This window comes from Chelonoidis abingdonii, chromosome 22, assembly GCF_003597395.2.
Source record: "Chelonoidis abingdonii isolate Lonesome George chromosome 22, CheloAbing_2.0, whole genome shotgun sequence".
Lineage (NCBI taxonomy): Eukaryota > Metazoa > Chordata > Testudines > Testudinidae > Chelonoidis > Chelonoidis abingdonii.
The window spans coordinates 7,906,792-7,931,582 of record NC_133790.1 but is presented as its reverse complement, the minus strand read 5'-3'; the positions used below and the strand labels follow the sequence as shown (position 1 = coordinate 7,931,582).

The following is a 24,791-nucleotide window of genomic DNA, read 5'->3' as shown; positions in this document are numbered from 1 at the left end:
AAAATAGTAATGTTTGGATTATAGATCAGTCTATATTATTATTATTTATTTGTACTACCATAGCACCTAGGAGCCCTAGTCATAGTTCTGGACTTCATTGTGTTAGGCCAGGGATGGCCAACCTGAGCCTGAGAAGGAGCCAGAATTTACCAATGTACATTGCAAAAGAGCCACAGTAATACATCAGCAGTCCCCCATCTGCTCCCCCCACTGCTCCCAGTCCTGCCAATCAGCACCTACCCCTTCCTCCCCGCACCTCCTGATCAGCTGTTTTGCAGTGTACAGGAGGCTCTGGGGAGGAGCGAGGGCACGGCAGGCTCAGGGGTGGGGGCAGGAAGGGGTGGAGTGGGGCCAGAGCCTGTGGCAGAGCCAGGGGTTGAGCAGTGAGCACTCTCTGGCACACTGGAAAGTTAGTGCCTGTAGCTCCAGCCCCGGAGTCGGTGCCAGTACAAGGAGCAGCATATTATCTTCTGAAGAGCCGCATGTGGCTCCGGAGACACAGGTTGGCCACTCCTGTGTTAGGCACTCTAAAAGCACAGAACAAAAAAAAATCATCCTTGCCCCCAACGAGCTCACAGTTGATAGGAGCTCTGGAAAATCCCACTGTTCTCATAGGTTATTAATAAGGCTGCGAGTTTGTCACTGAGGTCATGACTTCTGCAGTGGCTGACTTCTGCAGTGGCTGGTGTGCCTGGCTCAGGGGCAGCTCACACAACCCCTGTGCCAATCGTACCAGCTGCTTCTGGGGCAGTCTTGGGCCAACACCCCTCTGTCCCCCCCTGCAGCAACAGATTTTGGCTGTGGGAGGAGGCAGTGGGTTGGGGCACAGGATGGGGTGAGGTTGGTTCTGGGCAGCAGTTATCTGGGGGACTCCTTGGATGCAGTGACATCGCCCTTGCTCAGCTGCTAGGCGGAGGCATGGCCAGGTAGCTCTGTTCACTGCCTCCACCTGCAGATACCACCCCTGTAGCTCCCATTGGCTGCAGTTCCCAGCCCATGGGATCTGCAAAGCCAGCACTCTGGGCGGAGGCAATGCGCAGAGCAGATGAGCGGGATGTCACCGCTTCCGGGGAGTTCCCAAGGTAAGTGTCACCCAGTGCCCACCTCACCCTGTTTTGTGCCCCAACCCTCTGCCCCCTCCCACACCCAAACTCTGCTGCTGCTGGGGCGGAGGGGAGGTGCGGAGCCAGGTTGGGAGCCTGCTGGCCCTGCCAATCCCCTACTCCAGCAGCAGCGGTGGTCCTGGGCTGCACGCTGCTGCCTGCCCCCCAGCACCTAGGCCACTCTCCCCCAGCACCCGAGGCTGCCCCAGCCCTGACCCCCCCCCCGCCCCAAGTTTTAGTTACAGGTACGTTTAGTCCCAGGTATGGATGGGTCATGGGATGTGAATTTTTGTTTACTGCTCGTGACCTGTCTGTGACTTTTACTAAAAATACCTGTGACTAAAATGTAGCCTTAACTATTAAATACATCTTCTGCCACCTAGTAAAAAGAACTAGAGACAAACATGTATTGTTGGAATACACATTCCTTTCTTTGATTAAAAGAACGTACATACCTAACTACTGTTGATCTTTTATCTGCATATGATCAAATTTCAGCTGATGTTAAAAAAAATCCTCAAATTTTTCTTTCCTGAGATTGTCCAACCCAATGAAAATTCAGACCTAGACTGAATATAATCTTGGATTTAATACATTCTTGCTTCATACTTCAAGTTATGAAGTATTTTATCTTAACACATTTACCAACTTAAGTTCATTTAATTTTTTTCGGTTATAAGTTTACTGTAGTGAGTAATTTTTAAATGAAATTCTCAGAAAACACATTAGCATTTTCTACTTAGAATCCTCCTGTCTGGAGTAATACAAACACTAAATAATCAAATAATATGTTTGGCCTTTAAAAGAAGCCTTATCCTTACTGGATCTATATAATTTCAGTCAGAAATTATCGCTTGTAATAGCTGGTCCATTAACTGTTCTTTTCAATTATTTTAGATAAGCAATCCAGCAGTGCTTCCCTGGAGACACTGTTAGCACTTCTTCAAACAGAGGGGGCAAAGATTGAAGAAGACACTGAGGTAATGGCAGTACATGTGTAGTGCAAATAAGAGATTCTGCTTCTCATCTCAGTTATGCAAGGCTTTGAACATACTCAGTTGTAACATACTATTAAATAAAGATATCCTAGATCTAAGGGTTTTTCAAAGAATAGGGCCCAAACCATCACTTAACACTTTTTCAAACAGCCACTTGAGTTCAGTGGGAATTATTTTGTCTGAGTAAGGATTGCAAGCTTACTTTAAAGATTTTTAACATAAATACTATAGTTTTTCTCTAGCTTGTATGTGGAAAGCATGCTCAGGCCATAGGCACACAGCTACAGGCTCGGTGGTGTGTGTGAAAAATTCACACCCCTGAGTGCCATGACTATGTCAACCTAATCCCTGGTGTAGATGCAGATAGGGGAACAGAAGAATCCTTCTGTTGACCTAACTACCATCATTCAGGGAGGCGGTGTTCCTATAGTGACGGGAAAACCCCTTCCATCACTATAGATTGTCAGTGCTGTGGGGTTATACTGGCATAGGTATGGTGCCTAGCTGAGCTGCTATAGTCTCCATAGTGTAGATGTGCCCTCAGGTTGTTTTCAACCCAATAGCATGTCTGTGTAGAACTTCTAAATAAACATCTAGATGTAATGTTCTTTGCCAGGTGCATGTATTAATCTAACACAACATGTCAGTCACTCATGGAGTCCGGGTGAAATGAAAAACTGACATGAGCCATTCTCTCTTGCTCAAACTGAAAATCTAATGAGGATAATGAGTGTGCAGTGTTCTGGGGGAGGAGGAAAGCCTCCTCAGCAACAATGGAATATTCCATTATGATTCTTGGATATCTGTCTAGTATCTGGTCACCCCTCACTGTGCTCAGGTTTGTACAGGCATTGACGTGGTTGACTCTATTTGTGAATTGCCTGTGGGACACTGGCTTGTTTTCACTACACTGCTTGTTAAGAGTAATAACCAAACCTGTTAAAACTGACTTGCAATCTCAAAAAGTCATGTTCAGGGAAAATTATAATTGGTTATATTGAAATGTATTGTTGCCTATCTTGATTAAAATAGCATTTACCAAAGCCTCGCTTTGTCCAGGCAGTGAGAATGAGTAGACTAAAAACATGGCTTAATACGGATCTCTCACTCTCTACTGATGCTGGAACCAGTTCTTGCTTGCAGGGTTCTAAGTGGTATCCTGGTCAGTATTGGCAATGCTGAATCATAAAATGAATGGTTTGGCCAGCCATCTGGAAAACTGTTGAATGTGATTCATTCATGTTTCCATAGGTCAGGGAAACATGAGAGCCCTGCTAAGCAAGAGCCAGGTTTATATGTTCTTGCTACCATGGCTTGGGCACAAAATGATAGCTGAGCAGAGATGAAATCAAATACATCTGAGAAATAACTGAGAAAAACATTGCTTGGAATTGTAAAGTATACCGTGTTCTCTCTTCCACGTGCAAACTGGAACAAATGACAGGAAAGGAGACACAATGCTGTTACGATATAAGCTATTTCTGATTCCTTCAGAACATATTACTTTCTAACAGGGTTATTCAATGTTTGACAGAATATGGCAGAAAAGTTTCTTGATGGTGAAGTATCGCTGGATTCATTCATTGATGAATACCAGAGCAAACGTAAACTGGCTCACTTGCGACGTGTAAAAATTGAGAAGCTCCAAGAGATGGTGCTGAAGGGACAGAGACTTCCACAGGTTCAGCAGCAGCCTCAGCCAAGAGCACCTGAGACAACACCAGCACCTCAAACTTTCTACTCTTCAGATGCAAACACTCCTCCCCCAGTTATGCCCCGGCGAATACCACCCCCACCTCCTCCATCAGTTTCAGCAGGACGCCTCCCCGCTCCACTTATTGCAGCAATGGATTCAGGACCAGCTCTTTCTTATCCAGGAGTTCCATACCCTCCTCTTCCCCCACGAGTGGGAGTTCAATCTGTAGGTCAAATGCCACAGCCAGGATACCCATCTCAGTTTGTATCACAATTCCCTCCAGCACTGCCCCAAAGACCACCACCTCGTCTTCCACCACATCCTGGCTTTATCCTACAGTGAATACATCAGTGCGCCTAACTCATGTATTGGTGCTTAAATTTTAGTCCTTTCTCTCTCCCTCTCAGAGACTTAATATAGGCAATGGAAAACCTCTGTGCTTTGCACAATGGAACACAAAGTTTGGGCTGCAACATGGGGTTGTGAAGTTGCACTCAGTAAATAATCATTTTCTTTTCTGTTTCTTAAAATCAGTGACTATGTAAACTATTTTTTGTAGGAAGGTGGTGGGGTTGAATTTTGTAAATCTGGCAAGTCGTGAAACAATGCAGTGGATTTGTTTGCATTATAAGTATGGTCTCAATACTTCAGTGATGGTGAATGATTTTAAGGAAAATAATATACTTGTCTGAGATGGTATTGTGTTCTCATTGCGGCTAGATTTTAAGCATGGTTAATTGTGAGCTATTTATATCTCAAAAGAATTTTCTGTGCTGGTATTTGGGTGGTAACCATTGTATCTAAATGCTAAGCATAAAGCTGCAGTGGAAATGACCTGCATTCTTTGAAATAAACCCAAGGCTCCACATCGGTGGCTGGGTACACTAACTTTTTTCTCAGAGCCTGCTAATCAGAAAATGTTCGGTAGCTTATTTTGAAAAACATTAATTCTTAAAATATTTTTGACTCCTAAATTTGTTGTTGCTTTGGGTTTTTCACAATAAAAATGCACACCTTTCACTTCTGTACATTGTTAATTTCCTGAAAGTCCCAGTCTTCTGAAATAAGTAACCAAATATCTTTCTCTATTTGGTGATTGATCCTGGAAGCCATGTAAAGAAAACTATTTGTAGTGCCAGTTCATATTTTTCTAGAAACTTCACTGTCCACACCCTCTTGAAGCTAGTCTCACTAGCCTCCTTCTGTTTTTCCCACTTTCCTGCCTTGCTGTTAGGGTAGCTGCTTACTTTTAGCTTAATTTGTCCTTCTCATGCCATGGGTTTAAGAAGCAATTTTTTTTACACACGTGTAACTTTTGATGTTGTCTTGTGATTTCAGTACCCAGGGTGCTAGGCCTAAATTTCTGTTAATCCAGCACTGGGCAGTCATCTCATTTGGTGCCCATTCAAAGTCCACAAATGCATGTTCTCAACCTCTCTGCTCTGTCTCTTATTTAGAGGCACTTCTTGCCCCTGGACACCATCATCTTCTGTCCTGCAGTGTTTGAAATTCTTTTTTGTCTGAAATGTACAATTAACCTTCCCTCCAATAGTCAAAACACTCTAGGATGGCTGTTTGCATCTTGCTTAATTTGTCCTCCCATTCCCATGCCATTTGGAGGAGAAGTGGGATCTCTATACAAGTTTAGCTTTGATGTCATTGTGTGACTCCTGGAACCAGGGCCCTAGGCGCAACCCCATGTCTTAATCAGCCCTGAGCAGCCATATTGTTTGATGACTGATCAAAATTCCGCAAACTCATATTCTCAGCCTCAATCAACCTTTGCCCTTCCAGTAATTAGAACAATGACGTAAGAAACATAGTTCAGAATCTGCTGCATCTTGTATGTGGAGGTAGACTTTTTCAAACCACCATCTCCCACTGTCCGGGAAAGTGTTAGATTACTTGGAAGGCTCCAGTGCCTTTTTTCTTATAAAGGTAAAACAGATTATTTATTTGATTTTCCCCCCAGCCCCTCGTTCTATGTAAACCCTCTGACTCCCAATTAGTTATTTCCCCCTGAAGTTTGATAGTTGCTAATAATAAATAATCTCATAACAGGAAACCCTCTGGTCTGAAAATAGGACTACATGGCTAACTCTCCCATTTGAAGATCAGAGACTGCAGATGGGTACCTGAACAGCTCCCCTTACATAAATCTGGAAAGGGGGGGAATTATGTAAACCTAGCAAGTTGTGAAACAATGTGCAGTGGATTTGGTTGCATAAGTATGGTCTCTTTCTCTGTAATCTAGTGGTGGTACATGATTTTTTAAAGTGTCTTTTCTTGGTATTGTGTTGCTGTTGAGGCTTCATTTATGCATAATTAATTGTGAACTGTGTCTTTCACTAAGAATGTTGTGTGCTACCAGTGCTAGGATCTGGCTAGTAACCATTGAATCTGAATGCTGAGCATAAAGCTGCTGTGGAACTCATAAACCCAGGTCTAGAGCTACCGGTTGATAGATGGGTACAAAACCAATAAACGGACACTCAGATTAGATTTGCTAAAGCTTTATAAAAATAACCAGGTAGATTTTATGCTTATCAATTGCCAACTTATTTTCTGGGTTAAAAAATTCGTCAGAAATAATAGCGGGGATGAGATAAGCGTATTTTGAATTTTGCACTGCATTTTATGTACCTAACTCTTTTTCGAATGATATAGCCCATTATTGGTATTACTGAGAAATAGTCCAAAATATTTTTTATTACTTGTTAAATTTGTCTGTTTTTAGTACCTTTAATGATAACAGGACCATTCAGGGATACTTTGTTTAAAAAAAAAAATACTGTATTGTGCAAACTAAATACAGATTAATTTGGTGCAATTTACTGTCTGAAAACAACACATTATCACATATGCATGTGGCTGATGTGCCTTAGGATCAGTACTTGTGATAATATTCTTACTAGAATATTAGTGCATCTTTCAAATCAATGGCCATTGCTTAACCCTTTTGATGTAGGGACACTTTCTTTTATGAAAGATTTTTCACCTAGTGCTTTTAGAATAAGGCAGTATCTGCTATTTGTATGCTTATTGCTCTCAGTGGATGATTAGTTTGGTTTTTAGACACTGTCACAATGACTGTTTCAGTTGTTATAACAGTCTCAAAACTGAACTCCAGATGTTCATGGAAAATGCTTGGCCATTAATGAGTATTGGTGTACGTGCAAACTGCTTTGTAGTTACTTATGTGCTTGCTTAATGGCAATGTTTGGGAGGTGGAGGAAGAAGAGAGCTTTGGAAAGCTTTTGGAGTCTTATTTTCAGAAACACAAATTATACCACACTAATCTGACGGGCTTGGGTAAGAGATTCAGGGGCTATTTCACGCCTCCCACCCTCCGACACTGTTTCCAACTCATCTGTTATAGTTAAAGAGTAAATTGTGCTATAGATAGGATGTTTAGAACCATATGAATCTGTACTGTATATAATGAAAGTGTTGTTAAAATGCTATTGGCAAGTTGGATCCTATATAAGGGGATGGCTCCATTCTTTTGCCAAAATGTTCTTTTAATATACAGTGTGGTTTGATTTGAAATGTGTGCTACAAATGACAAATACTTCTAAAAAGAATCAGAGTTAAGGAAACATTTTTATAACATGAAATTGGACACTGAGCTCAAATGGCGAGGTGTAACATGGTTTTAGAATGCAGGTAGTATTTTAAATGCCCATTTTGGATGGTTTATGCTTCTGCTAACACTTTGTATGCAACTTTGTAAATGATGACTTTATTTACGTTACCTGTACTGGGTAGTTAGTGTTGAATAGTAATAATTTAAGACAAGTTTTGCTGTCTGGAAAGCTATCTCTGAGGAAACCAACCAATCAGTTGTTTAGAAAGGTTGTACTGGCAACCGTCCTGATACAGTAGAGTCACTGTTTAGAGTAATCTTCCATCATGTGACTCCAGGAGGCAGGATACTTAATCCAGTCCTGGCTAGCTATATCATTTGGTGCCCAATTAAAGCACCACAATCTCATATGCCCAATCCCTCCTGAACCTGCCCACTCCAAACTGGATCAATGATATAGAAGCAAAGTCCAAAATGTGTCTGTTTTGCTCTCCTCTCTTGTCTGGGGGTTTCTGTGTTCCGTCCCTCATCTTCCAGTGTCCTGAAGCTTCTGTAATTTCTCTTTGGCTAGAATGATTCCTGAGCTGTCTTCCTCTAACGGTGGTAATAGAACTTTTTAGAATAATAGAATATAGAACATAAAATAATTTGTTTTTCTGTCCAAACCATGATTTTTCAATAGACTGTTTTCCTCCTAACCCTTGGTAGTTGCTAGCAATTACTAGGAAATCTGATCAGGAAATGCTTTGGTCTAAAAATACGACTTTTGGCTAGCCCTCCTCTTAGGAGTTCAGAGGTAGAAGATTGCTCAAAGTTCTTGGCACCTGAACAGTTCCGTAGAAGAGCCTGGAGAGCGCTAATAGAGGGGTAATTTTATAAGTTGTGAAACACTGTGCAGCAGTTTTGTTTGCATAATAAGTATGGTTTCTCTAATCTAGTGATGATACATGATTTTAATAAACTAGCATATTTGTCTGTCTTAGTATTATGTTCCCATTGCAGCCTGATTTAAGCATGGTTAATTGTAAACCATTTATCTCAAAAGAATGTTCTGTTCCATCTGTTGGTATTTGATGTGTGGTAACTGTATTTGAATGGTAAGCATAAATCTGCAATGGATGGAAATGTGTATTACTTGAAAAACTAACCTCAGGTCCAGGCCGCAATGTTGGTGGTTGTATACAGTAAATTTGCTGTTAGAATCAGAGATGCACAAACTCTAAACAGACACTCTTGAATTAGATTTTCTAAAGTTTTAGAAAAGCCAGGTAGATTTTACACTTAGCAGGTGCCCACTTACAGAGGAGCTCTTGGGTTTCAGTTTCCTGCTACTTAACCTGGCTATGGGGATAGATCTTGCGCATCCTAGATACTAAACTTTTGAAGGCTGACAGCGTGTGGAGAAAGGCCTACACATTGCTCCTGTTTTCATGCAGAAAAACTTTACACTGAACATAGTTAAGACAATATAAATATGGAGAAATAAGACTCCCAAGTCTACTTAGGCACCTGAGCCATAGGAAGAGCAGAAGAGATACCTGGGGATACTCCCCCAAAATATCTGCCACTTTAAAAGCAGTATTAAGCAGAAACTCAGCACAAGTAAACTGATCACCAGCTATGATTAAGAAGTCTTTCCCTTATAATACTGTTCCGTTAGCTGCATCTTGGGGATGCAAGGATTGGGGACAGGATTTGAACACACTTCTTCCTGTGCTGCAGGAAACTGTCAGTGTTGAAAGCTGGGAATATAAAAGGCTTTCTTTCAGTGCCTTTAATGATGTGGCCTGTTGGGGGAAGATGGAATCAAGAAGTTGCAGTTCCTAAGCACTGGTTTTCTAGGAAGTTGGGACAATGACTGCAGTTTGAAGACTGTTAATATGTAACTTCTCAAGAAGTCTGTTAAAAGCATTTACTCTGAGATCCAAATAGGCCATTCAGGAAGCTGCCAAATGTTTGGTAAGTTGAGAGTGATATTTATTCTGCATGGACAAATGTTTCTTATGTAGGTTATTGTCCAAATGCCTTATGTTAACTCCTGGAGGCTGGGGGAGACAAATTGGTTGCCTAACTCAGGCTGGTCTTTAAATATAAAACAAAGGTGTAATACCATTAAAACAGATCAGCATGTCATTGGCATACTGGCAACCCTGCGGATATTATAGAACGTCTGTTTTCAGCTAGCAGTTGTGATCTATCATGAATGTTCACGGTGGTGAGAAGTTTGTGTGCACACCCTGTTCAGCTCTCTGTATCCTTTGTCACCAGAAATTATTATAGATTCACCACTTTTGGTACTAGATGATCAATTATTTTGGCCTGTGTAAAGAAAACTCCTAGTATCAACTTCAAATTCAAAATACCCTCCATCCCAACACCCTAGTTTATCCCACCCCAATCTCGTTTTTTCCCCACGCTTGCTGTGGAGGGTTCTGACTGTGTGTTTGCTTAATTTCTCTAAGTATGAGGGTTATAATATATACTTTCGTGACTTTGGAAGCTCGGATTTCATTGTGGTGATTCAAAGAACTGGAGCCAGAGTCACAAGCCTACATTTTTAATCCACCACTGGGCAGCATAGCTCATATTCTAAACTCCCTCTGAACCCAAATCTCTCACCAGTGCAGCCTAAAACAATGACATCTACAAAAAAACCAGGCCCCAAATCTTCTCCATCTCTCATCTAGAGGCACCTGTTTTTTTAACTACCATCTCCCAGTTTAGAAGTGGTTGAAATAATTTTCCATTAGGAACGGTCCAGGGACGACTTTCCCTTAAAGGTCAAAATAGAATATTTTTTCTCTACACAAACCATAACTCATCTAGTTGTTTCTCCCCTAGAATTTTGTAGTGGCTACATGCTAACATTAGCATAATAGCGTCTAGTCTGGAAGGTAGGCTGTTGGGCTAACTCTGCCTCTAGAAAATCAAAGGCACCAGAATGGTCAAAGTTCTTGATATCTGAAGAGCTCCCTGAAAGCCTGAAAAGCGATGAGAAGAGAATTGGTAAGCCTAGCAAGTTGTGAAACAATGTGTGGTGAATTTGTTTGCAAGTCTGGTCTCCCAATACACTAGCTGATGGTAAAAGATTTTAAACAGAGTAGCATACACTTTTCTTGGTATTGTGTTCCCGTTATGACTCGCTTTAAGCATGGTTAATTGTGAACTACTACTGTTTCAAAATAATTTTTTTGGTGATGTCATTTGGATGTTAACTGTCGTATCTGAATGCAAAGCATAAAGCTGCCGTGAAAATGAGCTAGGCCACAAGAGGTGGTGGTTGTGTACAGGGAGTTTAGGGGGTTTATGTGGTAAATATGTCCCTAATCAGATTCTCAAAAGCATAATAAAATCAACCAGGTAGATTGCACACTTAGCAAGTGCCAATTTATTTTGAGCTAAGAAAATTCTCAGTGATGGAGGGGATAAGAAATGTGGTCTGAATTTTGAACTGAAGACTATCTACCTACCTTAGTGCAAGTAAAATACAAGTAAAATTTTCTATTAAGAAATATTCCAAAATATTTTTACTTGTTACATTTTCCTCTTTTTAAAGTAATTTTTATAATGATGACAGGACCATTCAGGGATACTTTGTCTAAAAAGGCAAACCTGTACTGTGCAAATTAAATACAAATTAAGCTGATGCAATTTGCTGTCAGAAAACGATGCATTATCACATATGTATGTGGCTGATGTGCCTTAAAAATCACTCTTTGCAATTGGGCCAGTAAGACTATGAACATATCTTTCAAATCAATGGCCATTGCTTAACTCTTTTGATTAAGGGCCCTAAAAGTCCTTTTTTATAAAAGATTTTTTCAGCGAGTACTCTAGAAGATTAAAGGGTGGTATCTGCAATTTGTATGCTTAATTGCCCTCAATGGATGATGGATTTATAAAAATACACTGTCAGGGAATCTTGTATTAAGTCAGTTGTAACAATCTTGTAACTGAACTCTAGCTGCTTAGGGAAAATGTTCTTTCATAAAGTGTGTGTGTGTGTATGTGTGTGTTCAAACTGGTTTGTGGTTACTAATATGCTTGACTGTTGGCAGTGTTTGAGGGTAGAGGAGGAAGAGAGCTTTGGAGGGTTGAATCCTGCTTTCAGAAACCCAGATGACACTATACTAATCTGTCTGGGTGGGATGAGAGATGCAGGTGATATTTCAGTGTCTCCCAACTGTTTTTGTTAAAAAACTGAGTCATTTCTGTTGTAGATAGGATGTTTAGAACTATACTAATCTGTACTCTTTATAATGAAAGAGAGATTAAAATACCATTGGCAAGTAGGATCCCATATAAAGGGATGGATCAATTCTCTTGTCAAAATGTTCTTTAATATACAGTGTGGTGTGATTTTTTTGCTACAAATGGCAGATGCTTCCTAAAAATAATCTACATTAAGGAAATGTCTTTATAACATAGAGTGGGCACTGTACTTAAACTGAGAGGGGTAACTTGATTTTAGAATGTAGGTAGCATTTAAAATGTGGTTTTGATGGTTTTTACTTCTGCTGACATTTGTATGAAACTTTGTAAATAGTGAGCTTGTTCACTTTACCTGTACTGTGTAGTTAGTGTTTTTTAAAAAAGATTATAAAAGTACTACAGCAATGAAGATGGACTTGGCATGTTTATCCATAGGGTTCTTTAAAAATCTTATTTGTACACACTATCGTAGTTCTTTGAACATTCAGTGAAATGAGCTGTGGATAGACAAATGGTGATGAGTTGTTGTGGTTCTCGTTCTGCGTTAGCCAAAGTGTGTATTCCTTGGAGGTACTTCCATCATGGAACTCACTGTGTCGATTGGCTTTGCTCTTCTTGTGAATAAATCATTAGCACTGTTTGTACATATGTTGAAAGCAACTATGAAACTGAAGAACTACCTTCCCCCTTTTGTGCATAGTGTGACAGGTCCACTATGTATTCTTTCTCAGACCTTAAAGGATGAAGTTCAGGAGGAGAGTGAAACTGAAGAAAGCTAAGAGGTATTGGACTTACCTGACATAGTGCCAAGAACCCAATAAGTATAATTATGACTAATCTGTCAACACTACTTAGCATATTAAAATAATAAACTGGTTTGTAAATATCTCTCCCTCCACATGCATTTGGAGGGAGAGATTTACAAACCAGTTTATTCCAGGCGGGGTGGAGGGTACTCAGTATAGCTTGATGCATTAGACATGCTAACTTGGTTTGTCAAATGAGGCACAAGATTAACACCAAAAACCCTATTTCAAAATCTGTATACATTTCATACAGGGAAATCAGACTGGGGCAGCTGGGAATCAGAGTCTTTAAGCAGGTTAAAACTCTCACTACACTTAGTGGTATTTGTTTCTAATGTAACATACTTTAAAGGTTTTATTTGTGCTGTATAAGAATGGAATTGTTAGTGGTTAAGAGACCACTGGTTCATTTCAATAAATAATAAACTAAATTCCTTTGGTGTTTACTTTTTCTTTGGAATTGGTGAACTGTAATTGTGAACAGTTTCAAGATTACATTCAGTAAATGAATAGAGTGGGCTCTGCCTTGGGCAAATTTCTCCTTCAATGACTTGGATATTTGTTGAGTGATTTTATTTTTTTCCAGAAAAAAATAGGATTACAATTTAATCATGTGAAAATAGTAATTTAGATGATTAGAGGCAACAGTGCAAATATCCTCTTACACATGAAGCAAAGTCACTTCTATCTAATTTTGTGCTAGTTCTGCAGGAAAAGCTGTTTTGAATACGGGTTCAGTCTTTCCTTGGCTTGCTTTCACCCCTGGTGTGTGACTTCAGGGAACATCTCAGTCCTGCAGAAGGGTTGTGAATGATTTGAATAAATAAAACCAGGGGCAGTAGCTCTCTGGCTGCTTTCCAGTGCTGAGTCCTGCAGCAACAGGTAAGGAAAGGAAGCTATACCCATTCCTGCCTGAGGCATTGTCTACTCTATGCAGGGTTGGTATAGCTGTGTCGGTCCCATTATCTCCACTAGATTTTTTTTGCCAAATATTTCTCATGATAGCTACTACTGTTTTGGGTCTACAAGTGGTAGTGTAACCAAACTGCTGCTGCAGTCCAGCGAGGACAGAAGGGCTAAAAGGCTTTGTTTAATGTTTTTCTTAAATGGCTTGAACTTTGCTCATTCTCTTCACTGATGCAAAAAATTAACTTGTAATTTATACAAGCCAATCTGAAGGATGGCCCCTTACGTTACAGATTTTGAGATGTGGCTAGGATCTTAATTCCAGCATGTTTAATTGCTTTTCCTAAGGTCTTTCCATATTGCAGGCTACACGTGTGGATTTGACTGTGTGAAGGTGTTGGGAACAGAAGGCCTGAGTGCTAATCCTGGCCCTGCTACTAACTTGCTTTGAGACAAGGTGGGGTGATGTAAAATCATTTATTGGACCAACTTCTGTAGGGGTGAGGGAGAAGCTTTTGAGCTTACACAGAGCTCTGATATCCCGGGACCAAAATGGCTATAACACCACTGCATACAACCAGTTTGTTTTAGCATTCAGCAAGCTGCTTCGCGGCTGCCATTCTTTTCCTTGCAGATGAGACACTACTTGTTGAGGATTTTATTGTGCAGCATTTTGAATCTATAAAGACCTAGGTCCAGTCTGCAGTTATTAAATAGTGACGGCACGAACCTTTTTCTGAACTCGGAATAAGCCATGCTATTCTAGAAGGGGACGAATAAGAAGGGATGAAATAAGGGGGTGGTGTAAACTTTCCGAGGTTAATAGACTGAGATGTACCCTGCCATTAGTATTTATTTCGAGTTTTGGTTGGGCCTTCAAGCACCCAAACCCAACGTTGAATAGTTGCAGAAATGCAGCTCTACTCTCCCCCTCTCCTAAAACACGGCTGCTGTACTGGCAGCCTATGCAAAGAGTGAGAGTGTACGAGCATGCAGCAGGGTGTCTATTTTCTCAGACGTGTTGAGATGCTTTAGATCAACAACAGTAACTTGGCAACGCTGGGGCAGTTTTAGACCAAGTCTCCCAGGGTTGGTTTGTTTTTCCCTAAGATTCTTATTAATTGCTGACTTCAGCGGCTATGAGCTGGAAGGCTCCTGTCCAAAGCCACAGGCTGCCATCTCCCTTTGAGCTCTTTGTGTGCAGCCTCACTTTCACCTAAAGGTGCCCATCAGTTCCCTGTTTCCAATGTGAGGGGGTGACCTGTAGCCAGTGCCCCTTATATCGACGGGGAACAGGCTGAGAGCCCCCTCCATGTGAGATTTCCAGCAGTAACTCTTCTCCCCTACAGCTACCCTTCCCCTCTCCCTTAAGCATCTTCTCTCCATGTCCTGACAATCCTCTGCTGTCTCCCCCTAAATATTTGTCCTTCAAAGATGCTTCTAAGCTTTCAGCCCCTGAGCCAGAAGCAAAGAGGAGATGTGTCCAGTTAGGAAAGGCAAGGAAATGAGCTAGCTCAAGCAAGTATCAGCTGCTCTGTCCTGGTGCTGCCTCACCTTCACCCAGACAAAAGTTCAGGGCAAGGCAAGGCAGAGACTAGCACATCCCAGTCCCCCAGATAAGTATCAGTCTCTTTTGAGGGATATGAATATTTACTAAACATTAATGGTTGTTTAGGTGCATGTAATCAGGAGAGGGCTTTCTGTGCAAACCAGACAGTCCCAACCAGCTGCAGTGTTTTAAGAAGGGCCAATTGCCATTTCCAATGCTAAAAATAATTGAACAGAGTGGGGAGAAGTGTGAACAAAAACTTGGTATTCAAGAACACTTCCTTAATCATAAACCCCACCCAAAACTTAGCTGTTATCTGCATTAACTTGACTCATTAGCAGAACCTGCCCCTTTGTTAAACTGGTTCCCCCTTACCTGCCACAATTTATAATAGAGAGATATTAGACCAAGGAACACATTTTATTGCTTGTTTGAGATTTACAAAAGAGTACAAAACCAAGCTTTCCTGCTATTAAAATATAACGAACATTTCAGTATAAAAACAGTTACAAGTCTTCAGTTCTCCTTTTGCTGTGAGAGTTCCATCATGTAGTCTTGTCTTCACACTGAAAAGTTGATAGCAAGCAACCGTTGTAGACTACATGTCAGTACTACCTTTAGAAGTGATTTGCGGTGTGGCTGTCTACATGGACATACCTTCAATTAACTGGGGCAGGGTGCAGTGACAGGCCTAGTTGTCACCTGGATTCACTTCAATTATGAGAAATCTTGGTTCTGAATGGTCAGATTCTTTAACTGAAGTCTTGAAGTGACAAAACTCACTATCCCGGAAGTAAAAAGTGGTTTCAGAAGACAGAGCAGCCAACATTTTCAACCTGGGGTGTATTGCTGCATAAATTAACCGTATGCATCCGCATTTGAAATGCTGAGTACAGGGCTTAAATCCTCATTGAATATTTCCTGGAGCTCTGCTCCAGCTGAATTTAAGCTCTGAGAGTGAGACAATTCATTCTAACATACAGCAGGAGTCTATTTTTTGTCAAAGAATAGTCAAGGTCCGGACTCCAGAGAAACACTTTTTCACACTGCAGCAACCATAAGTAAAGATTTCAGGGTCTGTTCAAAAGTGTCTGGCAGTCCACATTTGGTTAGTGGTTTGCCTATGTCTCCCCCTGCAGTACACTATCGGACCATGAGATTGCCTGTGCCCTGCTCTCAGAAGTGGAGGGAAAAAAGGCCGGTGCTTGGCTCTATGCTGCTGATCAAACAATGCATCAAGACACCACACTTCCAGTTTAGAAGCCTGATGTGGCAATGTGCCAGTGACCTCTCCCCCACAGTAGAGAACAAACAGGATGGGAAGTGGGAGTTGAAGCCCGTTCCATGCTCTCCCTAAGCATTCTGTACTGAAGAGCAGTCACATATACATCACTTCCTAGTGCCAGGGAGACACTGTAGTCTAAAACATTTCCATCCAGTGCTTGCAATTTCAACCAGTGCAGCACTGGGCTAGGGCAAGAGACCCAGGACCTGAAACTGACTTCACAAAAGAGATCTACAATGCGCTATAGTGAACGTGACTATGGTCCATAAACAGCAAGAAAGGCAAAAAAAAATATATTATTTAAATAAAATGTTCTCAAATCTAAATGTTACTAGAAACTCAGGGGAAGGACTATTTATCGTATTTAAACCAACAGTGTCTCTTTAAATTAACATCTCCCCAAAATTTCTTATTGCTGCAGACTTTCTACCAATAATTATTACATGGATATTGTACACCAAGTGTGCTTAATTCTGATAATTATCTTAACTATAAACAGTGAAACTATTCCCCTGACCTTGATCCATTAATAAGAAAAAAGTTTGCACCCTTATTGCCATCATATATATTAACTAGTTCTCCCCTGTATGAGCCCTGTTCCTTTAAAAACATTTAAACATTGACAGTTTAAAAACTAAATGACGCCTCTTCGAGTACTTACCCATGCAGAGACATCCGTTACCCTTTCTCAACCTGCCACATTGTTAAAGCAAATGGCTGCAAGAAAAGAGCAACTTCCTACTTTAAAAACATTTCACATTTCCTTAAAAGTTTGTGCACTACAGTAGTGAGATACACCTACATTTACTTACTTAAGATTCCTATTGCTGATAAATTGATTTTTTTTTTTAATCAACTAGGAAAGCTGCTCCAATCGCTTTCTGTATAACTGATGTGCCACGTGACATCGTTAGCATTGCTTTAATAAACGATAGTAACCCAACCGTTCTAGTGATAGAAAGGAAGTGTAAAATCATGTTATTCTTCACATGTGGCAGTCAGGAGAACTAGCCGATCAACAACAGCCTGCCAGCTTGAAGGCAATTCTTGGGTTAATCCAGTTAGTATCTGTTTAAAACACAGATAAAACAGCTTTGGAATGCCTACATCATGGTACGTGGAGCTCTTCCTAGCCTCCCTGTGAGGGGAAACATGGTGCCTGCACCGTCCGAGCCTAGCAGGAATCCTAGCCACCTCCACCAAGATGAAGTGTACTGCGGCTGGAAGGCGAATGCAGCAGCCCACGCCTCCTCTTCCTTTTGTGCTGAATCAACTTCTGTATCCCCCTAGAAATTTACAATGCGGGCCTGAAAAACGCCATCGTGCTGCTCCAGCTAAAAATGCAATGTGGAAAAAAAACATCAATCAGCTCCGTTGGTAAAAGGCATCATCATCACTAGTGCGAATAGCAACCACCACAGCTGGGTCCTTTCGACAAAGCAATAGTGAAAGAGCTGTCAACGTGCCTTCCTGCCCCATTCTCTGAACCGCAATAACCATCATCACAAGGGGAACTCTCTGCCCTTTGTCTGGAACTTGACTGTAGGTTGTGTGGGGCAGGAACCTACCTAATTCCATCTCTAAGACCCACCTAGCCCACCTCTGCACCAGGTATAAATAATAATCATTCACTGGTCTCCCAGAGGGCAGGTGCACTGCTGCTCCATTTCTCCCGCGTCAGAATTCCTGGCTAGGTGGCAGGACCGACACACACACATCCCACCGGTTTATGGACTGAAGTGCACTGGGGACTATTCATGCTGAAAGCACTGAGTGCATGCAGCAGACAGGGTGTTGGACTGGGCTCAGCTCTGGCAACTGCAATTCCCATGTTCTAATTCCAGCTCTGCCACTGACTCGCTGTGTACCCCAAGCCCGTTGCTTCATTTGGCTGTGTCTCATCAAACAAGGATAAATAAGACACAGCAACCACCAGGGTGTTTAGTTAGCTGAAAGGGAACGGATCAGAGCGAATACCTCACAGTCCTGTTTTAGGGGGTAGGCAGGTTTCTGAGCCAGTGGTGGCTTCTTCAAGATGCTCCGCCTTGGAGCCACAGCTGGTTTCCCCTCCCCCTCATCTGGGTCTTCATACACTCCAGCCAAAGCATAATGCTTCTTCCTCAGCTCGCCAAGACGAATTCGCTCGTTCTCCAGCTTCTTCTCTAGTTCCAGCACCTTCACCTGCATAACAAGAAGCCCTTTACTCTCTAACCCCAAGTGCTGGGTGCACACCACTATGATCCCTCTAGTCAGGCAACAGCAATCAGAGAAAGGGACCATTCTCCCATCACATTATGGTTTATGATGCTCTCTATGTTCTTTTCCAGGTCTGTAATGGGGCCTAAAGCTCTTAACAGTATCACAGGGATCTCCTACCCCAGAAATGCAGCCACTTCTGGGGTAGAAAGTGGCAGGCATTCTGCACCAGGATCACCATACAACAAGGTTACCCTTAGAGTAAGCTTTAGGAGGGGATGTGATGAAGACATTTCTGCTGTTGAACCACAAGCTGAATTTTAGGCAGCTTCAGTGTCCCACCAAATTCAATCTTGGCTAATACATTCTGCTATATATGCCTATTGTAGGAGACTGAACTCTTTGGCAACAAGGTCAGTTATGTCCCGTTTTATTGCTGGAGACTGGATACACAACACTGTCTGCTTAAATCCATACCAGAGATTCTCAGACTAGTTCTGAGAGGATGGCTGGGAGCACCCTGTTTGCTAGATCAGTAAAACAAACCTAACCCTGTTTACCTATTCTGAGCAAGGAGTGGCATACCTGCGTCTCCATTTCTTCCTTCTTCAGTTTGATTAGCGACATGCCAGAGAAGTCCATAGTATCTTGTGGGAGGAGAGAGAGGGGAGGTTATCCTGTAACTTACAAGGATGATGTCCCAACAACAATACAGAACAGAGCCAGCTGGACAGATACACTCACTCAGGGTATGGCTACACTCACACTTTACAGCGCTGCAAGATACAGCACTGTAAAGCGTCAGTGTAATCAGGGCGGCAGCACTGGGGGCATGGGTCCCAGCGCTGCATGCTACACCCGTAGAGGATGTGGTTTACGTGCAGCGCTGGGAGACCTCTCTCCCAGCGCTGCCGCTCCGACCACACACACACTTCAAAGCAGCGCTCCAAAATTCCAAGTGTAGCCATACCCTCAGTCCAAATAGGTGGGGGAAGTGCTAGTGTAACCCACTGGTGAGTGTGTTACTGACCCTCTCTCTGTGCCCAATCCACAGCTGATGCAAGTATGTTTCAACCCCAGGCGCAGAGCCATGATGACTCGAACTAGATCAATCTCTAGCAGCTCACACTTTTAGCTTTGGAGTTCAATCCCCATTGTGTCAGCCAAGATGGTTGCTGTCACACTAGTTCCCTGGAAGGGACCCAAATATTTATGGGAAAAGACTGAAAAGTTTGATCCTGTAACAGCTACTTTTCTCCTAGTCCCTGTGGAAGTTATTAGAAATCACATCCTATATTGTGTCTCCATTATGGAATATTTCACATTAAATGAATGCTAAACTATCCCAAAAATTATTTTTAAACGTTCAATCACTGATTGTTGGTGTGAGACTGCAAGATAACGATACTCATCTCCTCCTGGCTGCATTGCAATTTGGGCCTGTAACTCACAGTCAGTAGTTCAGGCCTGCCTGAATGTTTGGTGCCTAGACAAAGCCCTTAAGATGGCCCTGTGGAAGCTGTAATAAGAGCAATGGTGTAGAATCTATGGATGGTAAAAATGACTGAATGCATTTCCCAAATAGAGGCACAGGTCTCTGCAAGCCAAGAGCCCAAAACCCCAGAATGTGGGAATCCCAATCCACCTTTATATTTTCCTCCCACCAGCCCTGTACGTGCGCTTAGCAGAAAGTGTATAAATTATCTGCTCATCTGAAATGCACATGAACTGACACTTGGAGTCAATGTGAGAGTCATGTGTATTTCTGCACTTAACCCACCAAGGCTCTGTTTACACCTCACCTTTGTCTTCAATCTGCTCTTGTCCGGACTTAGTGGAAGCCACAACATTGGCAGCCATTTCATTTACATTGCGTGAGCACTCCTGGAGCTTGCCCAGGTTCCTGCTGTTCTTATCGGCTTTCACCTGCACAGATCAACCCGGTGTTTTCAGAGTTACTTAGCCACAATGGAAATGCAAAGAGATGCCAGTTTTTTGTATATATGCAAACACGCTTCCAAATGTGTGTGTGAATGGAAACCTGAACTCTTTAGATTCTACTTAGAGCTGAATAAGACACAGCTAAGCTGCGGAAATGAAAAAGGGGCAAGACATCATTTGCTTTTGTTTGAAAGACTCTGGTTATTTTTAAGAGACACTGCATCAAGCAGGCTAGGCCCAACCTCTAGGCTTTGTTTTTAAAAGGTTATTAGAAATGTTTTTTTTATTTTGTTAATTTGAACATTACTGCAGCAGCATGCTGCTAGTCCATGAGAACCTGAAGACGAAATGTACTAGAAGCAAGTGTGAAATTGACTAGTTTATTTTCATTGTCTAATGTGACCAAAATAAGTGAACTAACAAAGCATAAGTGGTGAAAAATAAAACATGCTTTTAACATACTTTTAGTTTTAATCAACTGACGTCACAACACAGATAAAATAACCCAATATCCATCTACCTATCAATCATTTTTAACCTTTCAAAACCTCTTTTGTCCATATACATTGGAAAGGTGACAGAAAATGGAATATATATAATCTCCAGCACAGATGTCTACAGTTATTTATTCTGGGGTTTTGTGTTGGTATCAGAACTCTTGCTACAGAGTCAGCTCGAAAGGAGAGGCAAGAAGGTTTTGTATCCTCTTTTCAGAGGCCAGCCCTTCTGGAGATGAAGGATTCAACATCTCACTTTAAACAAAAACATAATTAAATTGAAAAGTAATAATTCCTCTCCAAAAGGGAGTTTTGCTTAGCCTGCACTGATTCTGAAGGGGAGGCAGACCCCCACACATTGATGCCTAAATGTGTCCCCACCAGAACAACAGAGGAGACACTTGTTACAGCTTTTACCTCTTTCTTATGCATTTCTGTTCAAAAGTTTACCTTGGATGCAGCCACCAACTGGGCTGTGCTGGCTGCAATCTCATGGGAGCAGACGATCAGTTCTTCATATTTGCCCGTATGCAGAACCACTCTGTCTGCAGATTCTCTAGAATATAAATCAACGGTGAAGCCTGACATAAATTTAAAGTAGGGAAGTACAAAGCTATTTATCCTTCAAACTCTGCATATGGCTTTAAATAATTGCTTGGAAAGCTTTTCTTCGAAAGGGTTCGTGTATAGAGGAAACATGGTAAAACCCCAGAGTCTAGAAGTACTTGAAGGGTGTAAAAACCAAGGAGGAAGGGGATGATTAATTAGAGTGGTCCTAGATTCAGGCTATCAGAAAACAAAACTTCCTTGCTGTGAAATATATTAGGCTGTAGAATATTCTCCCACACATGCAATCCTACCATTCACGACGGTCAGAATGGAGCTTAGACTCCTGGCAGGACTGAGCCCTACATTACCACCACTATTTCAATCATGGTAACACCCAAAATGTATTCAATATTTGCTAACAAAAATCCTTCTTCTGGGACAAACCTTACAATCTAACATATGTATCATTAGGGGTCGATGACAAGGGGAAGGTGGGGCAGCAGACAGGGAGACAACACTAGCTGTTCAATTGATTGAGGGGCTTGGGTCTAGAGAACTGGGATCCTATCGCATATAGTCTGTTTGGTCAGCTCTAAATTCAGTTGCTAGGAAACTGGAGCACACATTGGTTACAGTATATACAGGGGTTCTGTACACTCATAGTGCAGCACATACTGAAGGAAACCTCCTGTGCAGTGCCTGAGAAACATTTCCAATCTGTGACTATTTAAAACCAACAGGCATCGCAGATACCTACACGAGCTGTGTGGCTCCCCATCCCACAGCTTTGGAGGCAGAGATCAAGCCTTCCGTCCAACGGGAGTTCTTAGCATAAAATTCTTGTGTCGTTGCTGCCCCCTGTTGTCACAAAAATGTTAGGTTGCATTTAATAGGGGACACTTTGCATCAGTTTCTAAATAAGCAATCAATATATCAAAATAGATGTCACATTTTCAAATTGTTCTTAAAAGTTTCAGCTCCCTTGAATATACCATACACAGCATGTCCCAGGGCACCATGGTCAAACAAACTTATGCGACCCAAAACATAGAACATGCAGGTGAAATTTTCCCAAAACCATGAGGTGCTTAAATCCATATCCAGGCACCTAGAAAAGTGGCCCAATTTGCAGAATGCTGTGCCCAAAGTCAGTGGGAGCTGCAGGCTTGCCATATCTCTGACAAATCAGGTCACATTCACTTAAACGCCTAAATCTATAATTCTAGGCCCCCCCCCCAGGATTGAAAATTTTGACTTCAATTTAAAATAGACTGGATTGAGTCGTCATCATCCTCTGTACATTGACCAGGCTTGTTAAGATGAGCGCAAACATCTCCTATAAGCACAGGTTATGGATGCCTTTTTCAATAAACACACCATGTTTCATAGTGTACAGTCTGTTTAGAAACTGTGACGTTAGGTTAATGTTTGCACAAGTCAAGCAATTTTTGAAAAAAAATCCTCCAATATTTCATGTCAACCCACAAAGAAGAGTGGCTGTATGATCCCAAAGTGAGCCTTACCCTTCCACTTTCGACAATCTCCTTCTGTAGGTTGGTGGATGTCATTACAAGAAGCCTAATTGCCTGAAACAAATCAAAGCAGACTCCATTGTTTTACAAGGATTTTATAAAGAGCGATTGCTCAGCCAAGCATTTTAAGTTACACCACATATTTCCAGGAATTGTAATGTAGGTTTAATATCAGAAGTACCGACCTTCATCAGATCAGTGCAGGAGTTCAAAATTCTGTTGGAAACAAGGACAAAATATTTAGCAAGTTTGACTGAGGGAACATCTTCTGTGTGATTAAAATAAAATGGAAACTAACCAAATCAAGGGGAACCTGGTTTGAGGGAGCCTAGAAAACAGCTTCCAATCAGATCCAGCAATGTACAGTATGTGTAGTTTTCCAGTAAAATACATTTTAGCCCAGCATGTTATATTGGGGACATGCTTTTTCCTCACTCTGCATGAGATAACATTTTGCTTGAACATAAGAAATCCAACAGTGCTGCTGTTGGTGATGGTACAAGGCACACGAAAGGCAGGCTTGTCAACAGAGACACCACTACACAGACGGCTTCATTTGAAGAGAGCTATGTCCTCATTAATAGCTCTTCCCCTCAAAAAGAGAAACTCCAGATCGCACATGTGCTAACTCTCCTTAGTTGATGCTTTTTACTCACCTCTCGTTCACTTCCAGTTTAACACCAGAGCTTTTATTTCGGGCCTGATTCATCATCTCCTGTTGAGAAGACAGGAAGAGGTGGTTAAAAACTGCCACCTAATTGGCCGTGGTAGGAAAAATAAAGGAAGAGGGTTTCCCTTCATAGACTCATAGACTCATAGGTCAGAAGGGACCAATATGATCATCTAGTCTGACCTCCTGCACAAGGCAGGCCACAAAACCCTGCCCATACACATTTATAACAACCCCGAACCCATGACTGAGTTATTGAAATCCTCAAAATTGAGATTTGAAGACCTCAAGCTGCAGGGAATCCACCAGCATGAGGTCCTGTCAAATGAACTGATGTGGTCAGGTCTGAGAATTCTGGATCCCTGTCTGCCTCAGGGGCCTTGACTCAGAGTGTGACAGACACGCAGCTCTACTGGGACTCAGGCCAGGATTTCTGATTTTTCTCTGCTAGACACAGAGTCCACGGTCTTCACCTCACCTCTATCCTTCTGACAGCATCTTCAATAGCTGCTGAGGTGGAGGACATTTCCTTATCAACCATATCACCCAGCTCTTCTTGCTTGATGTCTAAGCTTTTAGGTCTCAACTCCTGGCAAAGAGAAGAAAGCGATGAGCCAGCGTGAAATCAGGTGCCAGGATAAAAATTTTCCCAAAGATTTCAAACAAACAACTAGCAAGAATCTCTCTCTGGCCTGGAAAAAATAAAACCCCAAGAACAAAACTCTCCACAACGATGAAGAGCTGGGGATGATCCAGGTGAACCAGAGTCTTGCAGTAAATATATCAGAGGAATCTCAGAGAGGTTCAAAGGGTCATAAAGGAAGTTTGATTTTTCATTTAAAGAAAACACTCCAAAAACAGGGACAGACCTGCACTCAGCCAGCAGGAGTGCTGCGGTAGCTTTCCAGAGCACACACAAGGCAGAATTGCTCATTGTACTGTAAGTTAGTAGCATATTACTGTATAATGCTAGTGGCAATTTTGGGGCAGGAGGGTGTATGTGGGTTTGCAAATTTTTCACTGTTTCAGGGAGCCACTTACTGGGCTAAAATAACCTGATCTGGTCTAAGGGTATTTCCACTGAAATGCTACCCACAATCATGTTATTTCAACCCCTATAAATGGCTCCTGGTATTAAAATAAAGCACACGGGGAATTAAAAAAATAATCAAATACAAAAATTGAGATATTGGACTTTGATCAAGTTCCTGCAGAACCCAAATGTACAGGAGAGAGAGATTCAAATTAGATCTTAGGTCAGGATT

The 24,791-nt window shown here is 41.8% G+C and overlaps 2 protein-coding genes across 3 annotated transcripts in view; one reads left to right on the top strand and one right to left on the bottom strand.

The window, feature by feature from the left end:
- Positions 1 to 12,832, top strand: part of VPS37B (VPS37B subunit of ESCRT-I) — a 33,667-nt gene extending 20,835 nt beyond the window's left edge. The window contains exons 3-4 of the mRNA XM_032800720.2: positions 2,001 to 2,083; positions 3,636 to 12,832. Of these exons, the coding sequence (XP_032656611.1) occupies positions 2,001 to 2,083; positions 3,636 to 4,139 (587 nt within the window). The 3' untranslated portion in view covers positions 4,140 to 12,832. The remainder of the gene's footprint in view (positions 1 to 2,000; positions 2,084 to 3,635) is intronic.
- Positions 12,833 to 15,257: 2,425 nt separating this feature from the next.
- The window catches only part of HIP1R (huntingtin interacting protein 1 related), a 58,448-nt gene continuing 48,914 nt past the window's right edge, over positions 15,258 to 24,791 (bottom strand). For both annotated transcript variants that reach the window (XM_032800714.1, XM_075059968.1), the window contains 10 exons: positions 24,005 to 24,115; positions 23,513 to 23,571; positions 23,042 to 23,072; positions 22,848 to 22,910; positions 22,082 to 22,182; positions 21,226 to 21,331; positions 20,140 to 20,263; positions 18,923 to 18,984; positions 18,119 to 18,322; positions 15,258 to 17,475 (listed from right to left, as the gene is read on the bottom strand). In XM_032800714.1, coding sequence (XP_032656605.1) covers positions 17,428 to 17,475; positions 18,119 to 18,322; positions 18,923 to 18,984; positions 20,140 to 20,263; positions 21,226 to 21,331; positions 22,082 to 22,182; positions 22,848 to 22,910; positions 23,042 to 23,072; positions 23,513 to 23,571; positions 24,005 to 24,115 — 909 coding nt within the window. In that variant the 3' untranslated portion in view covers positions 15,258 to 17,427. The remainder of the gene's footprint in view (positions 17,476 to 18,118; positions 18,323 to 18,922; positions 18,985 to 20,139; positions 20,264 to 21,225; positions 21,332 to 22,081; positions 22,183 to 22,847; positions 22,911 to 23,041; positions 23,073 to 23,512; positions 23,572 to 24,004; positions 24,116 to 24,791) is intronic.